Raw genomic sequence first — 23,213 nt, forward strand, 5'->3', positions numbered from 1 at the left:
CCTTTTAAGAGAGACCGGGTTTGCTGGGTACCTCATCATGTTTACCGCTTGATACATTTATATTTGTTAGGAGTACTTGCATGTACATTTCTTTATGCTTTTAATGAACTAAAAAAAACTCTTATTTAGGCTAATTTATGCATCAGTTAGCCCAGTTCAAATCCAAAAACTCCTTATAATAGATTAACTAAGAAAGGGTCATATACACTCTAAACATAGCCCAAGTAACCCCAGGGGTACACTTACACTTGTGGGGATCCTAGGATGTACAGTACTGCCATTAAACTGCCTCCTACTATCAGAGGCCACGCCCTCTTGACCATTTTCTGGCTTCTCATCAGAGTGTCCCACTCCAGTCCTCACGGGCCGAGGTCCTCACACATTTTTGGCACAGATCAAATGAATTGATGGGTCTGAATCAGGGAAGGTGTGGTTCATCAGGTAGAACACATTCCTCCATTTATCAGTCCATCCTAAACACTGGCATGGATCTGGCCCTCGAGGACTGGAGTCGGACAGCTCCAGATGTCCAAGCATAGCTCCCAACTGTCCCTCTTCTGGACAATTTCACCCAAAAGTCTCACCTTTTTTGCAGTGTCCATCCTACGATATATCTAGTGTGACTGTGATCTGTACTATTCCTGGTTATGTCAAGTAACTATATGTGTAGTTTGTGTTACTGAAATAAGTGCCATGGAATATGCTGGCGCTGTCATTCCATAATCGTAATAATGTTGATAATATAGCAATCATAAAGCTCGCCCCAATCTAGGCGGTGTGTACCGCAGTGTCATTTCAGTGAACAGAGCTTCCCGCCGATCAGACAAATCCCGCCCACATCCAGGCAGCAGACAGTGATGTCACTTGTCAGGCTCCTTCCTCAGAACAAGAGTGGGGATGGGGTTAAACTGCTCTGCGGTGTTCATTATAAATTGTTGTATGCACTCAACTGTGATTTAAAGTGAACTTGAGGTAGAAGTAAACAGATGAAATAAACAATTATAGTTATCCCCCTACTCCTAAAAATGGCTTTTTTATGTATCCCATGGTTTTCTTTCATATTTAAACATTTACAAAGTAGATTAAATGTTTTACTGTCTTTAATCGGTGGCAGCCTATTAAGTGTCCAAGATTTGAAAAGGGTCAATAGTTCATGTATTTTATCCCTCCCTGCCCTCAGAAATGGTACTCTGCCAGGAAAATGTTTATGGCTGTAATTTGCTTACCAGTGATGTTTACTATATTCCCAACTAGGTACCCAACAAGACAAAATCTGTCACTTCCATGCCTAGAAATGAACTTGCTTATCTCATCATGTCACCTAGTTAAAGCGGATCCGAGATGAAAAACTAACTATAACAAGTACCTTGTCTACATATCTTATCTAACGTTTAGATAGTTTACACAGCAAATCTAGCTACAAATAGAAAATGATTATTTCTTCCTGTGATACAATGACAGCAACCATGTTGTTTGTAAACATTACACTGAGGCAGGCTTATCTGTATCTTGATCACTTAAGGCCCATACACACGCCGGATTTCCGCGAACGACGGGTCATTTGGACGTCCAAACGACCAGTCGTTCTGACGTCAAATCAGGCGTGTGTACAGTCTGTCATTCGGCTGATAAGAGCAGACTTGAGCTATCCGTTTGGCGGATCGCTCAAGTCCGCTCTTATTAGCCGATTGACAGACTGTACACACGCCTGATTTGACGTCTGAACGACCGGTCATTTGGACGTCGAAAAAATCCGGCGTGTGTATGGGCCTTAAGCCTGTGAAAAAAACCTAATCCTCCCTCCTCCCCTCTGCCTCTGAAATCAGTGGCTAGTAACACCTCCTCCTCCCCCTGCCCAGACTGAGCTCCCATGTGCCCTCTAAAACCTCTAGGCTCTCTAAAAACTGCCAAGGCTCTCTAAAAACCTGTGGGCGTGGTTTATTTTGTTTATTAGGAATTAGAGTATTAACCCTCCTGACGGTCTATTAAAAACCGCCAGGGGGCAGCGCAGCAGTTTTTTTTTTGTTTTGTTATTTAAATCATGTAGCGAGCCTAGAGATCGCTACATGATAGCCGCTGTGCAGCGGCATCCCCCACCCGCTTCGATCACCTCCTGCGATCTGTGATCAGGAAATCCCGTTCAAAGAACGGGATTTCCTGGAGGGCTTCCCCGTCGCCATGGTGACGGGCGGGATGACGTCATCGACGTTGTGACGTCAAAGGGAGTTCCAATCCACCCCTCAGCGCTGCCTAGCACTGATTGGCCGCACAGGGTCTGGAGGGGGGGCGGAGCGGCGGCTAATCGGCGCGGAGCGGCGGCTAATCGGCGCGGAGCGGCGGCGCTCGGAGTGCACACGTAGCTAGCAAAGTGCTAGCTGCGTGTTGCAAAAAAAAAAATTATGCAAATCGGCCCAGCAGGGCCTGAGAAGGCTTACCGCCAGGGAGGTCAAATCAAAACAAAAAGTATTTGGCTTGAGGAATGCCCTATAAACAATAGGAAAGAAACACGATTATGCAATGAGTAAAAGTTCCCCTCGGATCCACTTTAACTTTAATGGGCACATTTAGAATGATTAAAAATGCATGCATGATATGTAAAACCTCTTAACCCCAGGCAGCCAATCATTTTATTGAAGCTCAGTCCATGGGAGATGATTGGCCGCTGCTTGCTGTCTACCTGTTATGTCAGCAGCTATATAAACCCTTCCCTACATACAGGTGTACCCCTCACTCTACCCGCCCCCTGTCTCTGCACACAGACAAGTCCCATCTATAGCCAGCATTTCCTGTTCCTCCCGGACCAGTCTCCCCCAGCATGTGCATTAACAACAGCTGTATTTATAATAAATACATGTTTACCAATCCTAGGAAATACTCTCTAGAGACTGCACCATCTGGCCGCTCCCCCTATATCTCCTCTCCCCCTCCAACGTGGAATCTGGTCCACGCAACAAGAGGCCACCAGCAGACATATGGTCGTCGTCACCTAGCAATATTAACCATTGCATGCACACGTCTATGCGTCTCACGTGGAACGTTATTAGAAATAGATGCATGAGTTACCTTCGCTGAGTCTCTGGCGCTGTCACATTTATAGACCGCTTCACATGCTTAAAGTGAAAACTGTGCCCCTAGGGAGTTCTTACTTCAGTGGGGGGAAGCATTTGCAACCTAAAGAGGCAACCCGATCCTCCTCAGCATAGGGCATCCAGCGCTAGGACCCCCTAAAAAGAGCTTGTCAGCAATACCCTAGCCAATCCCTACCATAGTCATAGTATAATGTCCTGCCATATTATTATTATCTAGTTATATAGCATGGGCATTCTCTGCAGCACATTACCGAGTACATAGTCATGTCACTGACTGTCCTCAGGAGCTCACAATCTAATCCTATAATAGTCATAGTCTGTCCTACCATATTATTAGTAGTAGTATTAGTATTATGTATTTATATAGTAGTGACATCTTCTGCAGCACTTTACTGAGTATATAGACATGTCACTGACTGTCCTCAGAGGAGCTCACAATCTAATATACAAGATACATAATTAGTGAAAAAATACAAAAAAATGATAAAGAATACAAAATACAGAAGTGGTAATGACAGTGATAAAAGTAACATAATAAATAAAATGTATAATGATTTCCAAGACACAAAATGGGGAGAGGGCCCTGCCCTTGCGAGCTTACAATCTAACTGGGGGAAACAAGAGGGGGGAGGGGGGGTAGTATACGATAAAATATATAAAGGCAGTGTGTTTTAGTATACCTAGTAGGAGTGCAATTTGGCCTTAGGACAAAGGGACAAGTGCCCTAAGGTAGAGCGTATGATTGTCGGAACAAATGAGTTTTTAGAGAGCGTTTAACGGTAACAAAGGTTGGCGAGTGACAGATGTGTTGTTGATATGAGTGTTACTTTCCCTGTACACACCTGAGGATGTTGTAGCATGAGGCGCGCTAGCAGAATACAGGAAGCCTTGTGTTGTGTCTCTTCCTCACATCCATTAGTGTTTTGAACAATATGCTTTTCTCCCTCAGTGACGGTGATTACAGCGTAAGGCAATCTGTTTCCCATGCGATTGTCTGGGGTCAGTGAAACATATTGTTCTGTGATGCTTAAACATGACTAAGCTGTACGCTGCCTTCTCTGCTGTTCCATAGACTGTTTGTGAGCAGAGATGAGGGGGGGGGGGGGTGCATGGGGGGTAAATGAGGTCTGGGCATAATGGTGGGGCAAGGCACATGTTGCATTAGAGCAGTGACGTAACCACAGCGACCCCAGCAAAACTTTGATGACCACCCCAATGTTCACACCCCTTGCCTTGCCTCCCCTTGGTGCCCTTCACGGCCTTGTGGTCCATCTCACAAGGGTGATAAAACACGTATGGCCATCACCATCTTCACACCCATAACAAGTGTAGCCACAAAAGCACCTGATCTGACGTATGGTCCCCTGTATCGGAGGTTAGTAGATGAGGCCCCAAAACAGCTCTGGGCCCCCTGTACATTTGCTGTTCCATCTAGATACACCCCTGGTCTGGAGACTTCAGAAGATAAGCCTCTGGATCCTCCACAACCCCTTTGCTGTCAGTCAGGACCTCTTTATCTCTGCGGCTGCACGCTCCTCTCCATAGACAAGGGTTGCCGCAGTGCGCTGATGCCAGTGGGTTCACACCTTCGTTGCAGCACAGAGCCCTTCCTGCACAGAGTAAAAAGCCATGCACGAATGACTTCCTGACCGTGTGCATCGCACTGCAACGCACAAAGCCACAAACCTCTGACCCTGCGACAGAGGGTGGCAACAGGAGCAGCACGCCCCTCTCCACTTCTCACCCAGTGATGTTCTACCTGCTGGACAGGAAGTATGTCAGTGGGTTTCCCCGTTGTCCCGCACCGCAGCCGCCAACATTTTTAAATTGTATGTGTCGCCAAATTGTATAAAAAAAAGTGTATGCGTTTGCCCATTGTAAAATCTCCTCACCTGATTTAATTCTAGAAATTAATCACGGGTGGTGACATCTTTAGTACTGGCAGGTGATCTCTTCGGAATGTTAGTTTACTGAGAGTTATAAAGCCAGTAGAAAAGCTCTCTGGTCTCCCAGAATACTCTGAGGAAAGAGGAGATTTCTGCATAATAAACAGCCTTGTTAAAGATACACTGAAGCGAAAAAAAAAATATGATATAGTGAATTGGTTGTGTACTATGATATCAGATAAATAGTGTTTTTTCTAACATTGCATCATTCTATAATATGTGCAGATTACACAACACTCAGCATTCAAAATGATTCTTTCAGAGCAGTCTGTGAAATAATGACCTCTCCTCTAGCAGAGAAAAGTAAATAGTCCAGGAACAGTTAAGATAATAAAAGTCAGATAACAGCCCTCTCCACGACTAAAGCTGGCCATACTATGGCCCGATTTGCCGCCGTTTCGACAGCAGATTCGATCACTGGGATCGAATCTGCTGCCAATCGTTCGCGCTACACGCCGAATTTCGATCCGTTCCGTCTGATCCCGTCGATCGCGCCGTGCGGAAAATAACCGTCGATCGCCCGCGGGTAAAGAGCGCATCGCTAGCGGCGTTCGAGTGCCCGACGACCGACGCAATAGAGCTGCAATACATTACCTGCTCCGCCAGCGCGACTCCCGGGTCTCCGCTCTTTTTCTCCGCCCTGGTCTGGTCTGGTCTCCGGCATGCTTCCCTTCTTCCTGTCCCGGCAGGAAGTTTAAACAGTAGAGGGTGCTCTACTGTTTAAACTTCCCCCAGACAGGAAGAAGGGAAGCATGCCGGAGACCAGACCAGAGCGGAGAAGAAGAGCGGAGACCCGGGAGTCGCGCCGGCGGAGCAGGTAATGTATGCGGGATGGGGGGAAGCGGCGGCAGCACCACCACCACCACAGATTGTGAACAGTTTCAGGCTGAAATCAGTTCACAATCTTTGCAGTAAAGGTAGCCATACGATCCCTCTCTGATCAGATTCGATCAGATAGGGATCTGTCTGTTGGTTGAATCTGATGGCAAATCGACCAGTGTATGGCTACCTTAAGACTTAGTCAGAGAGCTTAATGGCTTGTTTGCATAGAGATAACAACTGGAGTTTCTCAACTCTTCCTGTACTGGAAACAATTACACTGATGTATCTGATCTTAATGTTTTATTTCTTAGCTGTGCTACACATACAAATCATAATATCATCATTTTTTTTTTTTTGCTTCAGTGTCTCTTTAAGCCTCAGTGTATAATATAGTGTATATACAGTAGATATAGGTGTTTCAGGATCTTCAACGTGGAAGTTGGTATCCTGAATAATTTACTGTGTTCTGCTATATGTAGGGATGGCCAATAGTTTTGAGTTGATGCAGCATTATGCAAATTTTGTTAGCAAATGTATGCAGCTTGAAAATGAACCAATTAAATCCCACTGAGGTAAAATTTGATTCGTCAAGCAACCCATGAAAACCACAGTTATTGGTTGTTTCCTATTGGTTGGCTGCAGAATTCACTTCTGATTCTGGTACATTCTGTCGCAAGGGACTGTCTGCCTATGTAATAGGAGGCCTAAGTGACCTCTATTTCTATGGGTATGCTTACAGTGAGGGGCACAAGAGAGGTGACAGTGGCCTTGTACCCACCATCCTCTATACACCCTGTTCAGATAGTTGTCCCTTCGCCCTCTGCCATGTGCCAGGGCCTTGATGTGGGTCATATGTCTGCTCCTTATTCTGACGATTGGCGATATGCTTGTGTTTGTCTCTTTGCAGCCAGTGCCAATGTTTGCAACGTTGTGCTAATGAGACACAGCGAGCTGGAGGAGGGCATCGACGTGCTGGACAGTAACGGACAGATCGTTGGCTCCTCGCGGATAGCTGCCAAACACGTGCGTATTTCACAAGACCTAGCATGAGTGTCTGCTGTGTACCATGAGTGTCTGCTGTGTAGCAGGAGTGTCTGCTGTGTAGCAGGAGTGTCTGCTGTGTAGCAGGAGTGTCTGCTGTGTAGCAGGAGTGTCTGCTGTGTAGCAGGAGTGTCTGCTGTGTAGCAGGAGTGTCTGCTGTGTAGCAGGAGTGTCTGCTGTGTAGCAGGAGTGCCTGCTGTGTAGCACGAGTGCCTGCTGTGTAGCACGAGTGCCTGCTGTGTAGCAGGAGTGCCTGCTGTGTAGCAGGAGTGTCTGCTGTGTAGCAGGAGTGTCTGCTGTGTAGCAGGAGTGTCTGCTGTCTGCTGTGTAGCAGGAGTGCCTGCTGTGTAGCAGGAGTGCCTGCTGTGTAGCACGAGTACCTGCTGTGTAGCAGGAGTGCCTGCTGTGTAGCAGGAGTGCCTGCTGTGTAGCAGGAGTGCCTGCTGTGTAGCAGGAGTGCCTGCTGTGTAGCAGGAGTGCCTGCTGTGTAGCAGGAGTGCCTGCTGTGTAGCAGGAGTGCCTGCTGTGTAGCACGAGTGCCTGCTGTGTAGCACGAGTGTCTGCTGTGTAGCACGAGTGTCTGCTGTGTAGCAGGAGTGCCTGCTGTGTAGCAGGAGTGCCTGCTGTGTAGCAGGAGTGCCTGCTGTGTAGCACGAGTGCCTGCTGTGTAGCACGAGTGTCTGCTGTGTAGCACGAGTGCCTGCTGTGTAGCAGGAGTGTCTGCTGTGTAGCAGGAGTGCCTGCTGTGTAGCAGGAGTGTCTGCTGTGTAGCAGGAGTGCCTGCTGTGTAGCAGGAGTGTCTGCTGTGTAGCACGAGTGCCTGCTGTGTAGCACGAGTGCCTGCTGTGTAGCACGAGTGCCTGCTGTGTAGCAGGAGTGTCTGCTGTGTAGCAGGAGTGTCTGCTGTGTAGCACGAGTGCCTGCTGTGTAGCACGAGTGCCTGCTGTGTAGCACGAGTGCCTGCTGTGTAGCACGAGTGCCTGCTGTGTAGCACGAGTGCCTGCTGTGTAGCAGGAGTGTCTGCTGTGTAGCAGGAGTGTCTGCTGTGTAGCAGGAGTGTCTGCTGTGTAGCATGAGTGTCTGCTGTCTGCTGTGTAGCAGGAGTGTCTGCTGTGTAGCATGAGTGTCTGCTGTGTAGCACGAGTGCCTGCTGTGTAGCAGGAGTGTCTGCTGTCTGCTGTGTAGCAGGAGTGTCTGCTGTGTAGCAGGAGTGCCTGCTGTGTAGCACGAGTGCCTGCTGTGTAGCACGAGTGCCTGCTGTGTAGCACGAGTGCCTGCTGTGTAGCACGAGTGCCTGCTGTGTAGCACGAGTGCCTGCTGTGTAGCACGAGTGCCTGCTGTGTAGCACGAGTGCCTGCTGTGTAGCACGAGTGCCTGCTGTGTAGCACGAGTGCCTGCTGTGTAGCAGGAGTGCCTGCTGTGTAGCACGAGTGCCTGCTGTGTAGCACGAGTGCCTGCTGTGTAGCAGGAGTGTCTGCTGTGTAGCAGGAGTGCCTGCTGTGTAGCACGAGTGCCTGCTGTGTAGCAGGAGTGCCTGCTGTGTAGCAGGAGTGCCTGCTGTGTAGCAGGAGTGTCTGCTGTGTAGCAGGAGTGTCTGCTGTGTAGCAGGAGTGCCTGCTGTGTAGCAGGAGTGCCTGCTGTGTAGCAGGAGTGCCTGCTGTGTAGCAGGAGTGCCTGCTGTGTAGCAGGAGTGCCTGCTGTGTAGCACGAGTGCCTGCTGTGTAGCACGAGTGCCTGCTGTGTAGCACGAGTGCCTGCTGTGTAGCACGAGTGCCTGCTGTATATCAGATAATGTAAAGACAGCCACCGTCATCTGCCGGGCACAAGAACAGGCATGATTGACCAGTAAGGCACTGATCTATTCCTGTGGCTGAAGTTACACTTTGAGGGCCTGAGCATCCTGCTATGTTGTTAAGAACGCATGCGTTTCTATGTGTTTTTAAAAACACAGCAGTGGGCTCAGGCCCTAAAAATATCAGTTAAAAAATTGAGTCACACGTTCCTTGGCTGATTCCATAAAGCCGAACTACAGCCTGGCATAAGCATAGCGTGTAAAGTCCTGTCTCCCAACTCCTCGTTGCCTATATAGTTATCCTACCTGTCGTTGACTTAAAAGTAAAGTCACCTTTTGTGAAATTCACAAATCCCCCTTGCCTGCAGTCATCTAGTGTGGAAGTATCCATCCTGTATAACAATGTAATATCCAAATTAATTGAAAACTTTTGCAGTCAAGAAAATACAGTTAGAAACAGCACAACTTGCACATAGAAGCTCTCTGCTATAAAATTGCCCTTTATATTCTGCAGCCTGAGATAAAACAACTCTGTCTTTGGAGTTCTGTCTCAGTGCAGTACATTGATTAAGCTTCTAGGACAAAATGAAGAAAAACAGGTTAACACTTTAAGTGAGGCCAATAGCACAGCTAAATGTGTTCAATAGTTTAGATCAGATATAGGTCTCCCACTCAAGAAATACAGTAATAGGGAAACATTATGAGCTACCATACTTTCTTCATTTGATTCTTTGAATTACTGTCAGTTCAAAAAGCAGACTTAATTTATGATTGGCCATTCCACATTGAAAGCCAAATGTATTTAAAGCAGTAGGATCAGCCATACTGTGCCAGGGAAAAAAACACATATATAAGTAGATAAATACTTGATCTACTTACATAACACATGTATTATACTGTCCACGTTTTAATTTCAGTGAATGTTATATAGTAAATGACGAGAATTCTGTTTCTGGTGGGGGCCATGTCTTTTGCCCACAGTTAAGGCTAACTCGTGATGTCATTTCTGCCCTTTACTTTTTTTCTTGTCTCCTCCAATCGCTGAGTCACCTCAGCCTTGCTTGTAAACACAAGTGAGCAGGGGATTAGGTTTCAGATAAGCAGCTGGCAGGGAAATAAAGGAAAGAGGAGGAATACATTATAGATAAAAAGAACCCCCAGCATGCAATTCTTTGGCACGACTACTAAAGGGCCTGTGCTCCTTAAGTATGTGATAACTCCAAATCATAACAGCAGAAAAAGTTTTGCAAGTTTTGAATGCAGGATTAGCATCTTTATCACTTAATACACTCAGTCCAGTTGCTGTTGAAATTTGATTTTTATGGTGACGATACCGCTTTAAAGCAACACTGAACCCTGAGATAATTAGTTGTATATGTAGACGTAATGGGAAATTGAACTGTCCTAAACCCTCTCAAAAATGTGTCCAATTTAATGAAATTTAAAAAAAACTCTGGATAAAAATATAATTTTGAAGCGTAAAGAGCAACTATGTCAGGGTAATGTGAAATCTGACTCATTCAGTTCCCAGCAAAGAAAAATAGGGAGCTTTTGAACTATTTAGCACTATCCTGTCAGGAGTGTTGGTTTATCCAGATACAAGTGTTATGACTTTTATACACTTTACGCGAGAGCTGCTTGGGCATATTATTCTGCATTAATCCCTTATATACTAAGCACATCTTTATGGTGAGTAAGTACAGGTAGTCCCCGACTTACAAACGCACGAATTACGGACGTCGCGCTGATATGAAAAAAGAAAAAAAAATTTTTAAACAAAAATGACATTTTGCTGCTGTACACTATACTATCCTGTATACTGAGTACTGTAGACAGGGGGATCAGAGGGGACACTGGAGGCACAGGGGAACAGAGGGGGGGGGGGGGACAGGTGACACAGTGGAGGACACTGGAGGCACAGGGGGGCATAGAGGAGGTGCAGGAGGATCAGAGGGCAACACATCAGGCACAGGGGGACACTGGAGGCACAGGGGAACAGAGGGGGGCACTGGGGGAACAGGAAAGCATACAGGAGGTGCAGGGGGTTCAGAGGGGACACTGGAGGAACAGGGGAACAGAGGGGGGCACTGGGGGAACAGGAAAGCATACAGGAGGTGCAGGGGGTTCAGAGGGGACACTGGAGGAACAGGGGAACAGAGGGGGGCACTGGGGGAACAGGAAAGCATACAGGAGATGCAGGGGGATCAGAGGGGACACTGGAGGCACAGGGGGATCAGAGGGAACACTGAAGGCACAAGGGGGCACTAGGGGGGACAGAGGTGACACAGTGGAGGATACTGGAGGCAGAGAGGGGCATAGGGGAGATGCAGGGGTAATAGGGGGACACTAGAAGCACGGAGGAACAGGGGGGCATAAAGGAGGCGCAGAGGATCAGAGGGGACACTGGAGGCACAAGGGAACAGAGGGGGGGGGCAGAGGTGACACAGTGGAGGATACTGGAGGCAGAGAGGGGCATAGGGGAGATGCAGGGGGATCAGAGGTGACACTGGAGGCACAGGGGAACAGAGTAGGGCATAGAGGATGCACAGGGGGACACTGGAGGCACAGGGGGCATAGAGGAGTTGCAGAGGGACAGAGGAGGCATGGAGGGGGGCATAAAGGTGGTACAAGGGACTGAGATTGCACAGTGTTCCGACTGAAGAATGGATTTAGGTTAAGTTTGAACCTTACAGTTCCTAGGTTGTTAACCGGGGACTACCTGTAATGGTTTCTTGATGTTAGAGACTTGCTTGGAAGAGGGGGTTAATCACAAAGCAATATCCCATAGACTGGGAGTGTGCGGGCCTCACTGCCTCCCTCTGCTGCGGATCGTCTGCACAAAGTCTCCAGCTGTTTCCATTTTCTCTTGAAACACCTTAAGAAGATTGAGGAGCGGGCCATATGCTTGCATCTTTTTATAAACTGCAGGCTTCTTGTAGCTCTCTTTGGCTCAGTCCCTCGGGGTTTATTAGAATAGGAATAAAGAAGCCTTTTGGAAGATGGATCATTGCAAAAAGTTTTTCCGAGTTTGGCAAAGTTGAGCCATTTTTCACACTCTGCGTGGGGAAAACATGCATTTATGCAGCATCTTCTCAGGTGTTAAAATTGGACAAAAACAGCTTGTTTTTACCTGGCGGTGTAACTGCTGTCAAAGCGGACCTGTCTTTGTTCAGGTTCTGAAGTAAAGTTTGGGAGGGCGGGTGGAGCGCACACAGGTTCTTACTATGTGCCTTGCTTGGTGGCCCTCCTTATAAGGCTGCTGATCATTCCCGACTGTGTCAGCTGACACTTTCCTCGCACCCTGTTAAGGCTGAGCAGTATGAGCCATGCTATAGAGCACCGGTGTCAAACACAAGGCCCGGGGGCCAAAGGCGGCCCTCCTTGCCATTTTATGTGGCCCTCGACAGTTTCCAATGTCCATCCTTTATAAACCGCAAAAGAAAAACGGCACACGACCTTCAGAAAGCTCACCGTTTACAGTTTTTCTGACTGAAACATTAGTTTGTGTAAATAACCCACAGGACCACCTCCAGCATAATTAGCATGGTGCTCCCTCTTTGGATCTAAGCCCCTCCCCCCACTCACACAGCAGAGTAGCACAGCTTGGCCGTATAATGTTTTCCTGCTGCATCGTTGCAATGTCTATTCTGTTCTTCCTCGCAGTCGTACGCTCTGTGCTTCCATACCTCCAGCTCTCGATCTCGTGACATACCTCATGAGCGAAATGTATGCACTATAGAGTGTGTGGATGTCAGGAAGATCAGAGGAGACTGGAAGCTGCACTGGGGCAGGTAAATAATAAACTACTCCACTGCACTTCTCTGCAGAAGAGGGGGGAGCCGGCCACCCATGGTCACTAAAATTACGTCCATTTGAGACTATTCAATACACAAGCCTCAATTCTGGTAGGGTTATCAAACAAATTACCTCACGTGAGGTACTTTACCTCATGAGGTAATGACATTTAGCAATTCTGGCAGGTTTTAGTCATGTTTTACCTCATGAGGTAAATTATGAGGTAATTCAGGAGGTAATTTACCGAAAATAGCTATTCTCATGAAAATTAAGGAGCATTTTAGCACATAATTTACCGATCATTTTAAGACCTGCCTGTACTTGGAGGTAAAGTCAATTTGTATGTATTTTGCAGTTTTTAGTGGAGTTCCTATTCCTGTTTTACTGTCGATCCTATTCAGGCTGAATTTTTTTTTATAAGGGATGCCTATAAATATACTTTTCATAGGTTACTACATAATCAAATACACCTTCCCCCCCTAAAAAAAAAAAACATCTTCCAAAGACTATCCTAACTTATGGAAGACAATTAAAGACTACTATTATTTATTTACTGCATGCTTACCGCTGAAATACCTCATGTTTTACCTCACTTTATGCATTTACCTCATGTTTTACCTCATGTTCGGAAATGGAGAAAAATCTTTCAGAATTGCTAAAAAAAAAAAAAAAAAAGAGGAAAGTACCTCATGAGGTATTTTACCTACAAAAAAATATTTACCTCACATAGCTACCAGAATTGAGGCCACTACTAAATCTTAATAAACAGTTTCTCCCTCGACTTATTATGTTGTAGATTTTTGCCCCTTTGGTGACTGAGTTTGACACCCCCACTATAGAGGGTGGTATAAGAAGCAAGAGTCTCCTGACAGCATGGCCAGGACAAAACCATGTAGGCTTTCACACTTATTGCTGTCCAGTGTGGTGCGCTGAAAGTATATGAGCCGATTGAAGGTCAGCAGCGCATTCCCGCAAGCACGGCGCTTAACACACAATGCTTAAAGGGATACTGTACGGGGGTCAGGAAAATGAGTTGAACTTACCCGGGGCTTCTAATGGTCCCCCGCAGACATTCTGTGTTGGCGCAGCCACTCACCGATGCTCCGGCCCCGCCTCCAGTTCACTTCTGGAATTTCTGACTTTAAAGTCAGAAAACCACTGCGCCTGCGTTGCCGTGTCCTCGATCCCGCTGATGTCATCAAGAGCGCACAGCGCAGGCCCAGTATGGTCTGTGTCTGCTCAGTACACTCCTGGTGACATCAGCGAGAGCGAGGACACGGGCGTGCAGGCGCAGTGGTTTTCTGACTTTAAAGTCAGAAATTCCAGAAGTGAACTGGAGGCGGGGCCGGAGCATCGGTGAGTGGCTGCGCCAACACAGAATGTCTGCGGGGGACCATTAGAAGCCCCGGGTACGTTCAGCTCATTTTCCCCCGATTCCCCTACAGTATCCCTTTAAGGAAATGAAAGTCTATGGGTGTTGCACATATTTTAAACGACGGAGCACGGTGCATCAAACAGGCACGGACTGACGGTAATCCCAGTGACACACCTCCTGCCCAGCGGGGGGCAGCACTATGCATGTGACCCTGTTGACGCACTCTGTCACAGGGTCATAGGATTGTCATTTTTGCCTTGTGATGGCATGCAGCAGGAGCATCGCACCGCAACGCAAAAAAATGTGTAAAACCTGCCTAATTCAACTGAGGAAATATTTTATTTGTTGTATTTTAGACACACTGACCCTCATTTAGTTTACTTGAAAAACAAAGCAGTTCGAGAGCCCCAATAGTGCAATTGGTCATAAGAGTAAATATATGAGAATATACTCACAAAGGTGGGTTAGTAGGCAGGTGGAGAGATTAGACCCGACCCAACTCGGGTTAAAAATGTCGCTCTACGTAGAAGTAGAAGAGAGAAGGGAAACAACCCTCCACCAAGGGTGGACACTCAGAATAAACAATTGTTCAAAACGCAGGTGCCAGATAAGGATAAAATAGTTAAAAAAACATTTAAAAAGGGGGAGGAAGTGGTGGACTTACCTCCCACAAGGAGATACACAATCAGTTATTCATTGATAAATATCTTTATTCAAGTAGACTCCAGGATAATAGCAATGCGTTTCACGGGTTACATCCCGCTTCATCAGGCAATATGTGGAGCTTGTAAAGATCCAGACCAGGTATGTGCTCCTCCGGTTATTACATGTTGGAAAAAATCTATCTGGGAGGTAAATCTAACAGAAAATTCTATGGTGTGTACCAAGCATTAGTCTAAGCGAGAGATAATCTCCTGTAGTGAGAAGGATGAGGAGGCTGCCATATTATTATTATTATTATTTATTTATAAAGCGCCAACATATTCCGTGGCGCTGTACAATGTAAGAAAACAAACAAGGGATACATAATGATACAGACAATGATATACATCAAATATAAACACTGATACAAAATACAGAACTGCTGATTACATGGCCATATATCAGGCGACTTGGCGGCCGATCAACCATCCAATTCGATTATTATAATCGAATTGGATGAAAATCGGTGCCGCCAAGTGCATGCCCGACCGACAAAGCGACCAATTTTGGGATGGAAATTGGTGGCATGGTCGATCGCGCATGCTGCAAGATGTCAGGACAAAGTTGGTTGGCCGAGTGTGCTTCGGTCCAGCGGCCGATTTCAGAACGAACGACGACACCCCCTGCTGCTGCCGCCACAATTTATACGTGTGTGTGTGTCCCCATGTGCATTACCTGTCCGGTGTTGGCCTCCACACGGTGTCCGTCCTTCTGGCCGGGTTCCGCATACATCCTGGTAGCACATAGCGGCTGACGTCAGACGCTATGCGCCACTTTCCTGTATGCGGCTGCCCGGCGAGATGGACGATTACTGTGCGGAGGCTGCTACAGGACAGGTTATGTATAAATGCACACCGGGGGGCACATTTATACATTGAGGGGCGGTGCGGACGCGGCGGCCTCAGCCAATTCCCTGAAGATTTCATGCTGAAATCAGACGGTAATCGGCCTGTAGTGTACAGGCAGCTGTGTCAAAGTGACAAATTTATCTCTAATCAGATTCGATTAGAGATAAATTTGTCTCTTTGTTGAATCGGCCCATAATCATCAGGCCTATGGGCACCTTTGGTCATTTTTTTCTGTATGCTCAGTTTCTACTTTAGAAAGCAATAGGCAAGGCAGGTAAAGCATAGTCGCCTCTCTTCCTCTGTATAGCAACATCGATCCCCGCTCTGCAATACTCCTATGAGCAGTGCGCTATACACTGAGATATTTATGCTGCGCTGCATGTAGAAAAACATATGGAAGACTTGTGCTTTCCCGCATAATAGATGGAGGCATCACCAGCAATAAACGCCTCCTCACAGAAATATGTTATAGATGATAAACAACTCGTACAGTCATCCCTGCAGCCTGCTATAAGACCATTCCTCCCGTGTAGCCGCACACAGGTGCTTATCAGGCCTCGTTTGCACTCCATGCCATTCTGATTTTTGATGCGATTAAAATAAGTCCTGCATGCTGCGTTTATTCAACGTTTTTCCTTCTTTTGTGGCTAGCATCCAGTGAGATCAGAATCGCAAATCGGAATGAGAAATCGGAATTCTTCTTTTACACTGTAAATCACATTTCAGATTTGTGATTTTTACTGCATGCCAGCAACACAAGAAGAAGAACGCAGAAAAAAACTGAGCATGCAGGAATTGTTTGAATTGCATAAAAAAAACGGAATCGCAATTAAAATTTGAAGCGCATGTAGTGTAAAAGGTTCACACTTGAGCGCTTTTCAGCGCTTTGCTGATCGCCTGCGATTGCGGTTTGTGTTCAAGTGGGAACTGGCCCTCCTACCGATCTGCTGCTCGCAGTTTCCTGGCTGCTGCACGGAATGCAAAATACAGCTGATCCCGGCGCTCACTGACGCATACAGCCTTACCACCTCCTGACGGCAGACCGACTAACCAGTCACAGTTCAGCAGTAAGGGCTGGTGCACACCGAGCGACTCTTTCAGCGTGGATCCGCTTGGTCAATGTATCTCAATGTGGTGGTTCACACCAGAGCAGGAGGCGTTTTGCAGAAACGAAAAATGCCGGGGTGAGGCATTTTTTGGATTGCGGGTGCGTTTCTGCCTCAATGTTAAGTATAGGATAAACGCAAACCGCTCTGAAAAACGGCACTTCAGAGCGGTTTTACAGGCGTTTTTGTTACAGAAGCTGTTCAGTAACAGCTTTACTGTAACAATATATGAAATGTACTATACTGAAATCCGCTGCAGCAATCCGCAAAACGCCATAGAAAAATAAGAAAAAGCGTTTCAAAATCTGCTAGCATTTTGTGGATCTGCTAGCGGTTTTTGGTGTGCACCGGGCCAGAGTGCCGATTTCCAACCGCCTGCATGGCTCCACTCTGTCTCCAGATCCCAGGATGCCGTTCTCAGCTCCGCCCACCTCACTGATTGTCTACCAGCGTGCGCTCCACCACTTCCGCCTACGTCACTCTCCTCCTCCGCTCTGGCGCTCTGTAATGTAAAGAGGAGAGAACGATTGTGCAGACTGCCCCTAATGTTGGTCACACGCACCACACCGGGGTACTCACTTTAAAATCACTTAGTTGTGCATATCAGACAAGGGGCTTGATTCACAAAGCCGTGATAACTTATCATGGTTGCGCTAGCGTTTTGCGCGCGCTATAGCACACAACTTTTTTGCACGCAAACGTGAATTTGCGTTTTTGTGCGAATATGGCCATGATTTTGCGCGCAAATTTGCGTTTGCGAATGCAAAATCCATTACGCGCGCTATAATGCTAGCGTGCCCATGATAAGAGTTATTGAATCAAGCCCAATATATCCCAACACTGGAGTTTCGACTTCTCCCTTCTGGGCTTGTTCACACTTGAGCGATTTTCAGCGCTTTGCTGATCGCCGGCGATTGCCGTTGGTGTTCAAGTGTGAACCGGCCCTCCTACAGATCTGCCGCTCGCCGTTTCCTAGCTGATGCACGGATTGCACTGTTTGGCGCAGGGGGAAGTTAGGGCTATGGAAAGATCGTTAGGCCTAAGGTTCACTATATTGCTCTGGGATCTCCCCCGATTCCAAAAAGCAATATGCTAATGAAAGTGGATTGAGGTGAACCCTCCGGAGGTTAATTAGACTAAATCACAGTCGCAGAACCTGCTGTATTTTTGAAGCGTTTGCGCTCCAATGCAACGTATAGCAACGCTGCAAAATTGCTTTTGAATTGCTGTTTTACAGAAAGTTTTAACTACCGGCCCAGTCTCTAATCCCTCCTCGAGCTTCCAGTGTGTAGACCCGCCCTCTTTGTGCCTAATCCTAACCCCCCAGTAGGTGCCTAACCTTAACACACACACACACTCAGTGGGCAACTTACCTTAATACCCCCCTGCACCTAACCTTAACACCCTTTCCCACACACACCTAATCTTAACCGTCCTGTTGGAAAGGACGAACTGCGGCTACAAATAGCCGGCGCCCTTTTTAATAGGACACGCCTTGCACCCTTTTTTACTGCTCCCCACAATCGGCCCACATACAGCTAGATTGAGGTGGTAAATCTAATGGGCGGGTCCTGTACACTTCCTGTGCTGTGTGTGAGTGTTCATCTTCCATGTGTGACCAGCACTCCTCAGGCCAGGTGCACACATAGCAGAAACACTAGCGTTGCGTAAAACGCTGCGTTTTATGCCCCAATGTTACTCAATGGGCCTAATAAAAAAACGTTTTTACTTTGCCATTATTAAAATCGCTAGTTTGGTTGCATATTATGCATGAACGCATCAAAAACACATAATGAAAGTCAATGGAAATGCAATGTATTGCATTTTGTATGCGTTTTTATGCTTTTTTTAAAAAAAAATAAAGATTTCTGATGTATTTCCGCTTCCTGTTGTCTTCCTAGTGATTTGCATAAATGTAAATATAAAAACGCATGCAAAACGCATATGCGTTTTTTAAAAGCGAACTGCAAACGCATTAAAACGCACGCAAAACGCTTGAAAAATGCATCTGCGTTAAAAAAACATAAACGCACCAAAAATGCACAAAGAATGCACACAACATTAACATAAAGCATGACATAAAAGGCAGCGTTTCATGTTCTATTATGTGTGCACTTATCCTCGTTGATTGATTGTACAGCACTGTAAAGCATGCTGGCATTTTGTGAATAAAGGAGGATACTGAGAATCTCTCTCCCTGTGGTCTTCTCCTCAGGCTCTGATGGAGACGGCTCTGACGAGAGTGGTGCTGCCCATGCCGATTCTGGTTCTACCTCCCATTATAATGTCTGCACTTGAAAAGTGAGTACTGACTCTTCCTTACACTCTTATAGATACTGCAAACAGTAATGTGATTGGTTTATTGTCAATCGTTTTAAAAAGGCGTGGCAATGTGTGTGGTCTGTGACCGCACAGGTACCTCTCTAGCTCTCTCTTAGATTAGTTTCACGTATTCAGCAGTGCGAGCATTCTGCGTCATGAGAGCCCGGGGCAGGACGATCGCACCCCATGTATATTACCTTGAGGCAGAGTGCGCTGACTGTTTAATATGCGTAGCGCCGTCCAGGGCCGGTTCAAGTAACAATTGGGCCCTAGGGCAAAATTAGCCTGTGGGCCCCCCAACAGACACCCCCCGAACCAAAAAGCGTCATTAGAGGCCCTTTGTTGCAGCCAAATTTCCCTCCTGGGCCCCTGAGCTGGCTTCTGACCCTCCCCCAATCGCCTCCCAACTTAACAGACTCTGCAGAGTCTCTGGGGAGCAACAGTTAAGATGGGGAGGGACAACTTGGGGGCCCCTACAGGTTTTGGGGCCCTGGGGCAATTGCCCATTTTTTCCTATGGTAGCTCCGGCCCTGGCACCATCCTCCACTTAGTGACCTACTTCCTGCTGGACAGGAAGTATGTCACTGAGGGTTCATCGCTCTGCGCCTACATGCCACTACCACAATCGGGCATTTACACTTACCGCGTTGCCATAGACTTGCCTTGCTGTATAATTCATGCAGTAGGCACAGATCAATTGGCAATGCACTGCAGAGTTTTTGGTGGCTTTGCACCAATTACCCTACTTCCGTTGCACTGCATCGCGTGGCCATAGTGTGTGAGTCCTCATAGACTTACATTGCCCTTGCGATCAGCTGCGGCAGGGGAGAGTACCACCATGTGTGAAGAAGCCTTAAAGCACACTCGAAGTCTGAATATTTCTCTGCTTCTTTAAAAGACAAGTAAAGTGAGAGTAATATGGAGGCTGACATATTTTTTTCCTTTTATACCAGATGCCTGGCAGCCCTGGCTGCAGTAGTGTCCGAATCACACCAGAAACAAGCATGCAGCTAATGTCAGGTCTGACAATGTCAGTAACACCTGATCTGCTGCATGCTTGTTCAGGGTCTATGGCTAAACGTATTAGAGACAGAAGATAAGCAGGGTAGCCAGGCAACTGGTATTGTTTAAAAGGAAATAAATATGGCAGCATTCATATCCCTCTCATTACAATTGTCCTTTAAAGTAAACCGCTTTAAAGCGGAGAGGACACAAGGGGCAGCAGAGGACACACATGGGAGACACAGGAGGTACAAGGGGGACAACATAATTGCAGGAGAACATGTACAACACGCTTCTGGACTATGAACGCACCAGATTTAGAATCCTTTTTCTCCACTGCTTTTTGTCCTCTAAACCAGGGGTCGAGTGGGGCGTGGATGCGGGCGCATCTATAGTGGAGGAGAGCAGCGCAGAGAAGGAGAGCTGTGGGGACAGCGGTGGGGAAGGGGGGAAATCTCCCCGCTCCTTCCCTCACCTTGGGGCTCCCCCTCCCCCGCTCTCCCCTCCTGAACTAAGTGTTGTGCGACGGCTGGCTGCAGGCGGAACTTATCTTCGTCTCGCTCCAAGCGCCGGAAGTTCTGGTGCTGCTGCTCTGGTCTGGACCAGACCAGACTAGCGGCAAATCCAGGAGACCATCCCGCATCTGCAACGAGACGGAGGTAAGTTCCGCCCGCTGCCAGCCACAGCACAACACTTAGTTCTGGAGGGGAGAGCGAGGGAGGGAGAGCCCCAAGGTGAGGGCGCTGCTCTCCTCCTGGGGGGACCCCTGGCTACATATTCTGGGGACATATACCCCTGCCAAATATACTGGGGACATATACCCCTGGCTATATATACTGGGGACATATACCCCTGCCTACATATACTGGACATCTATACCCCTGGCTACATATACTGGGGACATATACCCCTGCCTACATATGCTGGGGACATATACCCCTGCCTACATATACTGTTATTTTGGATGTTACGTGTATTTTGGATGATCCGCTGCCAGGTTTCACGTATTTTGGGGAACTGCTTCCAGATTGTGTATGTTGGGGGAACTGCTGCTGCCACATTGTCTATTTTGGGGGAACCACTGCCATATTATCTGTATTTTGGAGGAACTTCTACCAGTTTACGTGTCTTTTTGGTGAAATGCTGTCAGATTACATCTATTTTTGGGGGATACACTAAGGCAGAGCTCAAACTTCCCCGGCAGACCTTTTACATTACTGCTAAGGTCATGTATATTTGGCCCCACCCATGACCACGCCCACATTGTTTGACCATGCCCATTTTTGGCACGCCACGCGGTTTTCGGGGTGAATCCACTCACCTCTTTTCTTAGGACTAGACCCCTGCTCTAAACCTAGGTGCGTCTTATAGGTCTCAAAATTCAGTAAATAGAATTTATCACAAGGGCACTGGGCGCATAGTTTTGTACTTGTTGAGCGGCACAATACTAACCGTGGCAGCGCTCTGATTGATTTTCAACCAGATTTCTATTGAAATGTAATTGAATGTGCAGTGTAGCAAAATAGTAAAGGAAAATATGTTTTCAAAATCAAGTCTGTGTCAAAGATCAGTGAGTAAAGGCGGCTTTGCAAACACTTTGTAAGCTCGTAGCTGAGCACAAAGTTATGGTGAGATTGTATTTGTTGAAGAGTACCTCAGGTACAAATGACAGAGCCTTCCATGACTTCAAAGTGTAATCAACGCTGCAGAGAACATTATAGGGTCACCCCTGCCACACCTGGACCTCCTCCGTACCTCCAGACAGAGGACCTGGGCCTTCAAAATATTGAACGACCCCTCCCACCTTGGCGGCGGTTACCTCAGCCTCCTCCCACCAGGTCACCACTACAGAGCCATTCCCACCAGAAGCTCCAGACACAGAAACACCACCTTCCCCCAAGCTGTCCTTCTTCTGAAGGCTAGCCTCTTGCCCAGCAAAATCCCCTATCCTCCATCATCCGCCTCCATGGTATCTTTGCTCACTGATCCTTTGCCTCATTGCCTATATGTTTTGATCACTGTTTTTAATTTGCACTACCGATCAGCACCATCTGTATTTAAACTGATGGCGCACGGACCTCCACTATTGGTTAGATGTTAGCCTCGATTAGGATTGGCCTATCGCTTACCATGGGACTATATAAATGTGTGTGTTACAATGTAAATGTTTAGTCTGTACTTTGCCCAGCTTGATAAAGGAGCTACGCTTCGAAATGTTGCATTATTGGCTGTACATGACTATCTGAAAATAAAGAGCATATAACTACAGATTACAGAGCATATGACTACAGATGGTCTCTCCCTACATACTGTATTTTTTTGATGATAAGACTCACTTTTTCTCCCCAAAAAGTGTGTGTATGGGGGGGGGGGGGGGGAGTCACTGCGTCTAATAGTCCACATGCAGGGAGTTCCTGACTTGTGAACACCTGCCAATACGAACCTCCAACCTGCCGCAATGTCAGGGACTCCCTGTACTGTGCCCATGCAGAGGAGGACACAGGGGGACACAAAGGGGCATAAAGGAGGACACAAGGGGGGCACAAAAGGGGCATAGAGGAGGACTCAAGGAGGACAGAGGGAGACATAAAAATACACAAGACCTACAAGGGGGCATGAGGTACAAAGGAGGCATAATCCACAAGATGCACCTTTACCATGTAAGGTAAGGTTTAGCATATATTTTTTTGCCCTTGTTTTTGTCCTCTAAACCTGGGTGCGTCTTATAGTCAGGAGCATCTTATAGTCTGCAAAAATACGGTAATTGATTATCGTCTGTAGTGCTAACAGACAGACCAAGGCACATCAGTTGGATCAAATAGACGAAGCAGTGTTTCACTGCACATTCCTTAATTGCACTGCCTGTTAATTTGCACTGTACCTTGTTATTTGCACCATTACCATTGCCATGTGTATCGCTCATAATTCCATGTTCGATATTCGTCCCTCTTGTCGAATAAAGCTGATACTGATGATAGGCTCTGTCTTAATCATGACAGATCAGGGGAGGGGGGGTGTGTGTCATGAACCGCACAGGCCGGTCCTTGATCTGGTCAATCGCTCAGAGTCCGAAACTCGGTCTCGCTGTCGCTTTGCGCATACTGTAGATGCCCATATGTGGATTCGCAATCTATGAACCGACTAGCCGAGAGAAGCGTCCTGACTCCAAAGGATTCACCACACACACACAATTCAAAAGCTTGTCACCACATGTGAGTCAGCACATGACTGTAAATATATTAGCACACTGTAAATTAACCCTTAGCTGTATGCAGGGATCGGCGCCAGATCTGTCTATCTGTGCCCGATTCAAGTATACGGGTTGTAAATACAAGATACTCTAGAACACAAGGTAACGGTTTCGGAGGAGTAA

General features: G+C 47.0%; 1 protein-coding gene across 2 annotated transcripts in view; it reads left to right on the forward strand.

Moving 5' to 3' along the window:
• SFXN5 (sideroflexin 5) overlaps positions 1-23,213 on the forward strand; it is a 401,437-nt gene that overhangs the window by 215,471 nt on the left and 162,753 nt on the right. For both annotated transcript variants that reach the window (XR_011030199.1, XM_068274564.1), the window contains exons 11-12: positions 6,765-6,880; positions 18,732-18,817. Coding sequence is in view for 1 of the 2 variants with exons in the window: in XM_068274564.1 (XP_068130665.1) it covers positions 6,765-6,880; positions 18,732-18,817 (202 nt within the window). In the remaining variant the exon portion in view is untranslated. The remainder of the gene's footprint in view (positions 1-6,764; positions 6,881-18,731; positions 18,818-23,213) is intronic.

Source organism: Hyperolius riggenbachi, chromosome 1, assembly GCF_040937935.1.
Source record: "Hyperolius riggenbachi isolate aHypRig1 chromosome 1, aHypRig1.pri, whole genome shotgun sequence".
NCBI classification, from domain to species: domain Eukaryota; kingdom Metazoa; phylum Chordata; class Amphibia; order Anura; family Hyperoliidae; genus Hyperolius; species Hyperolius riggenbachi.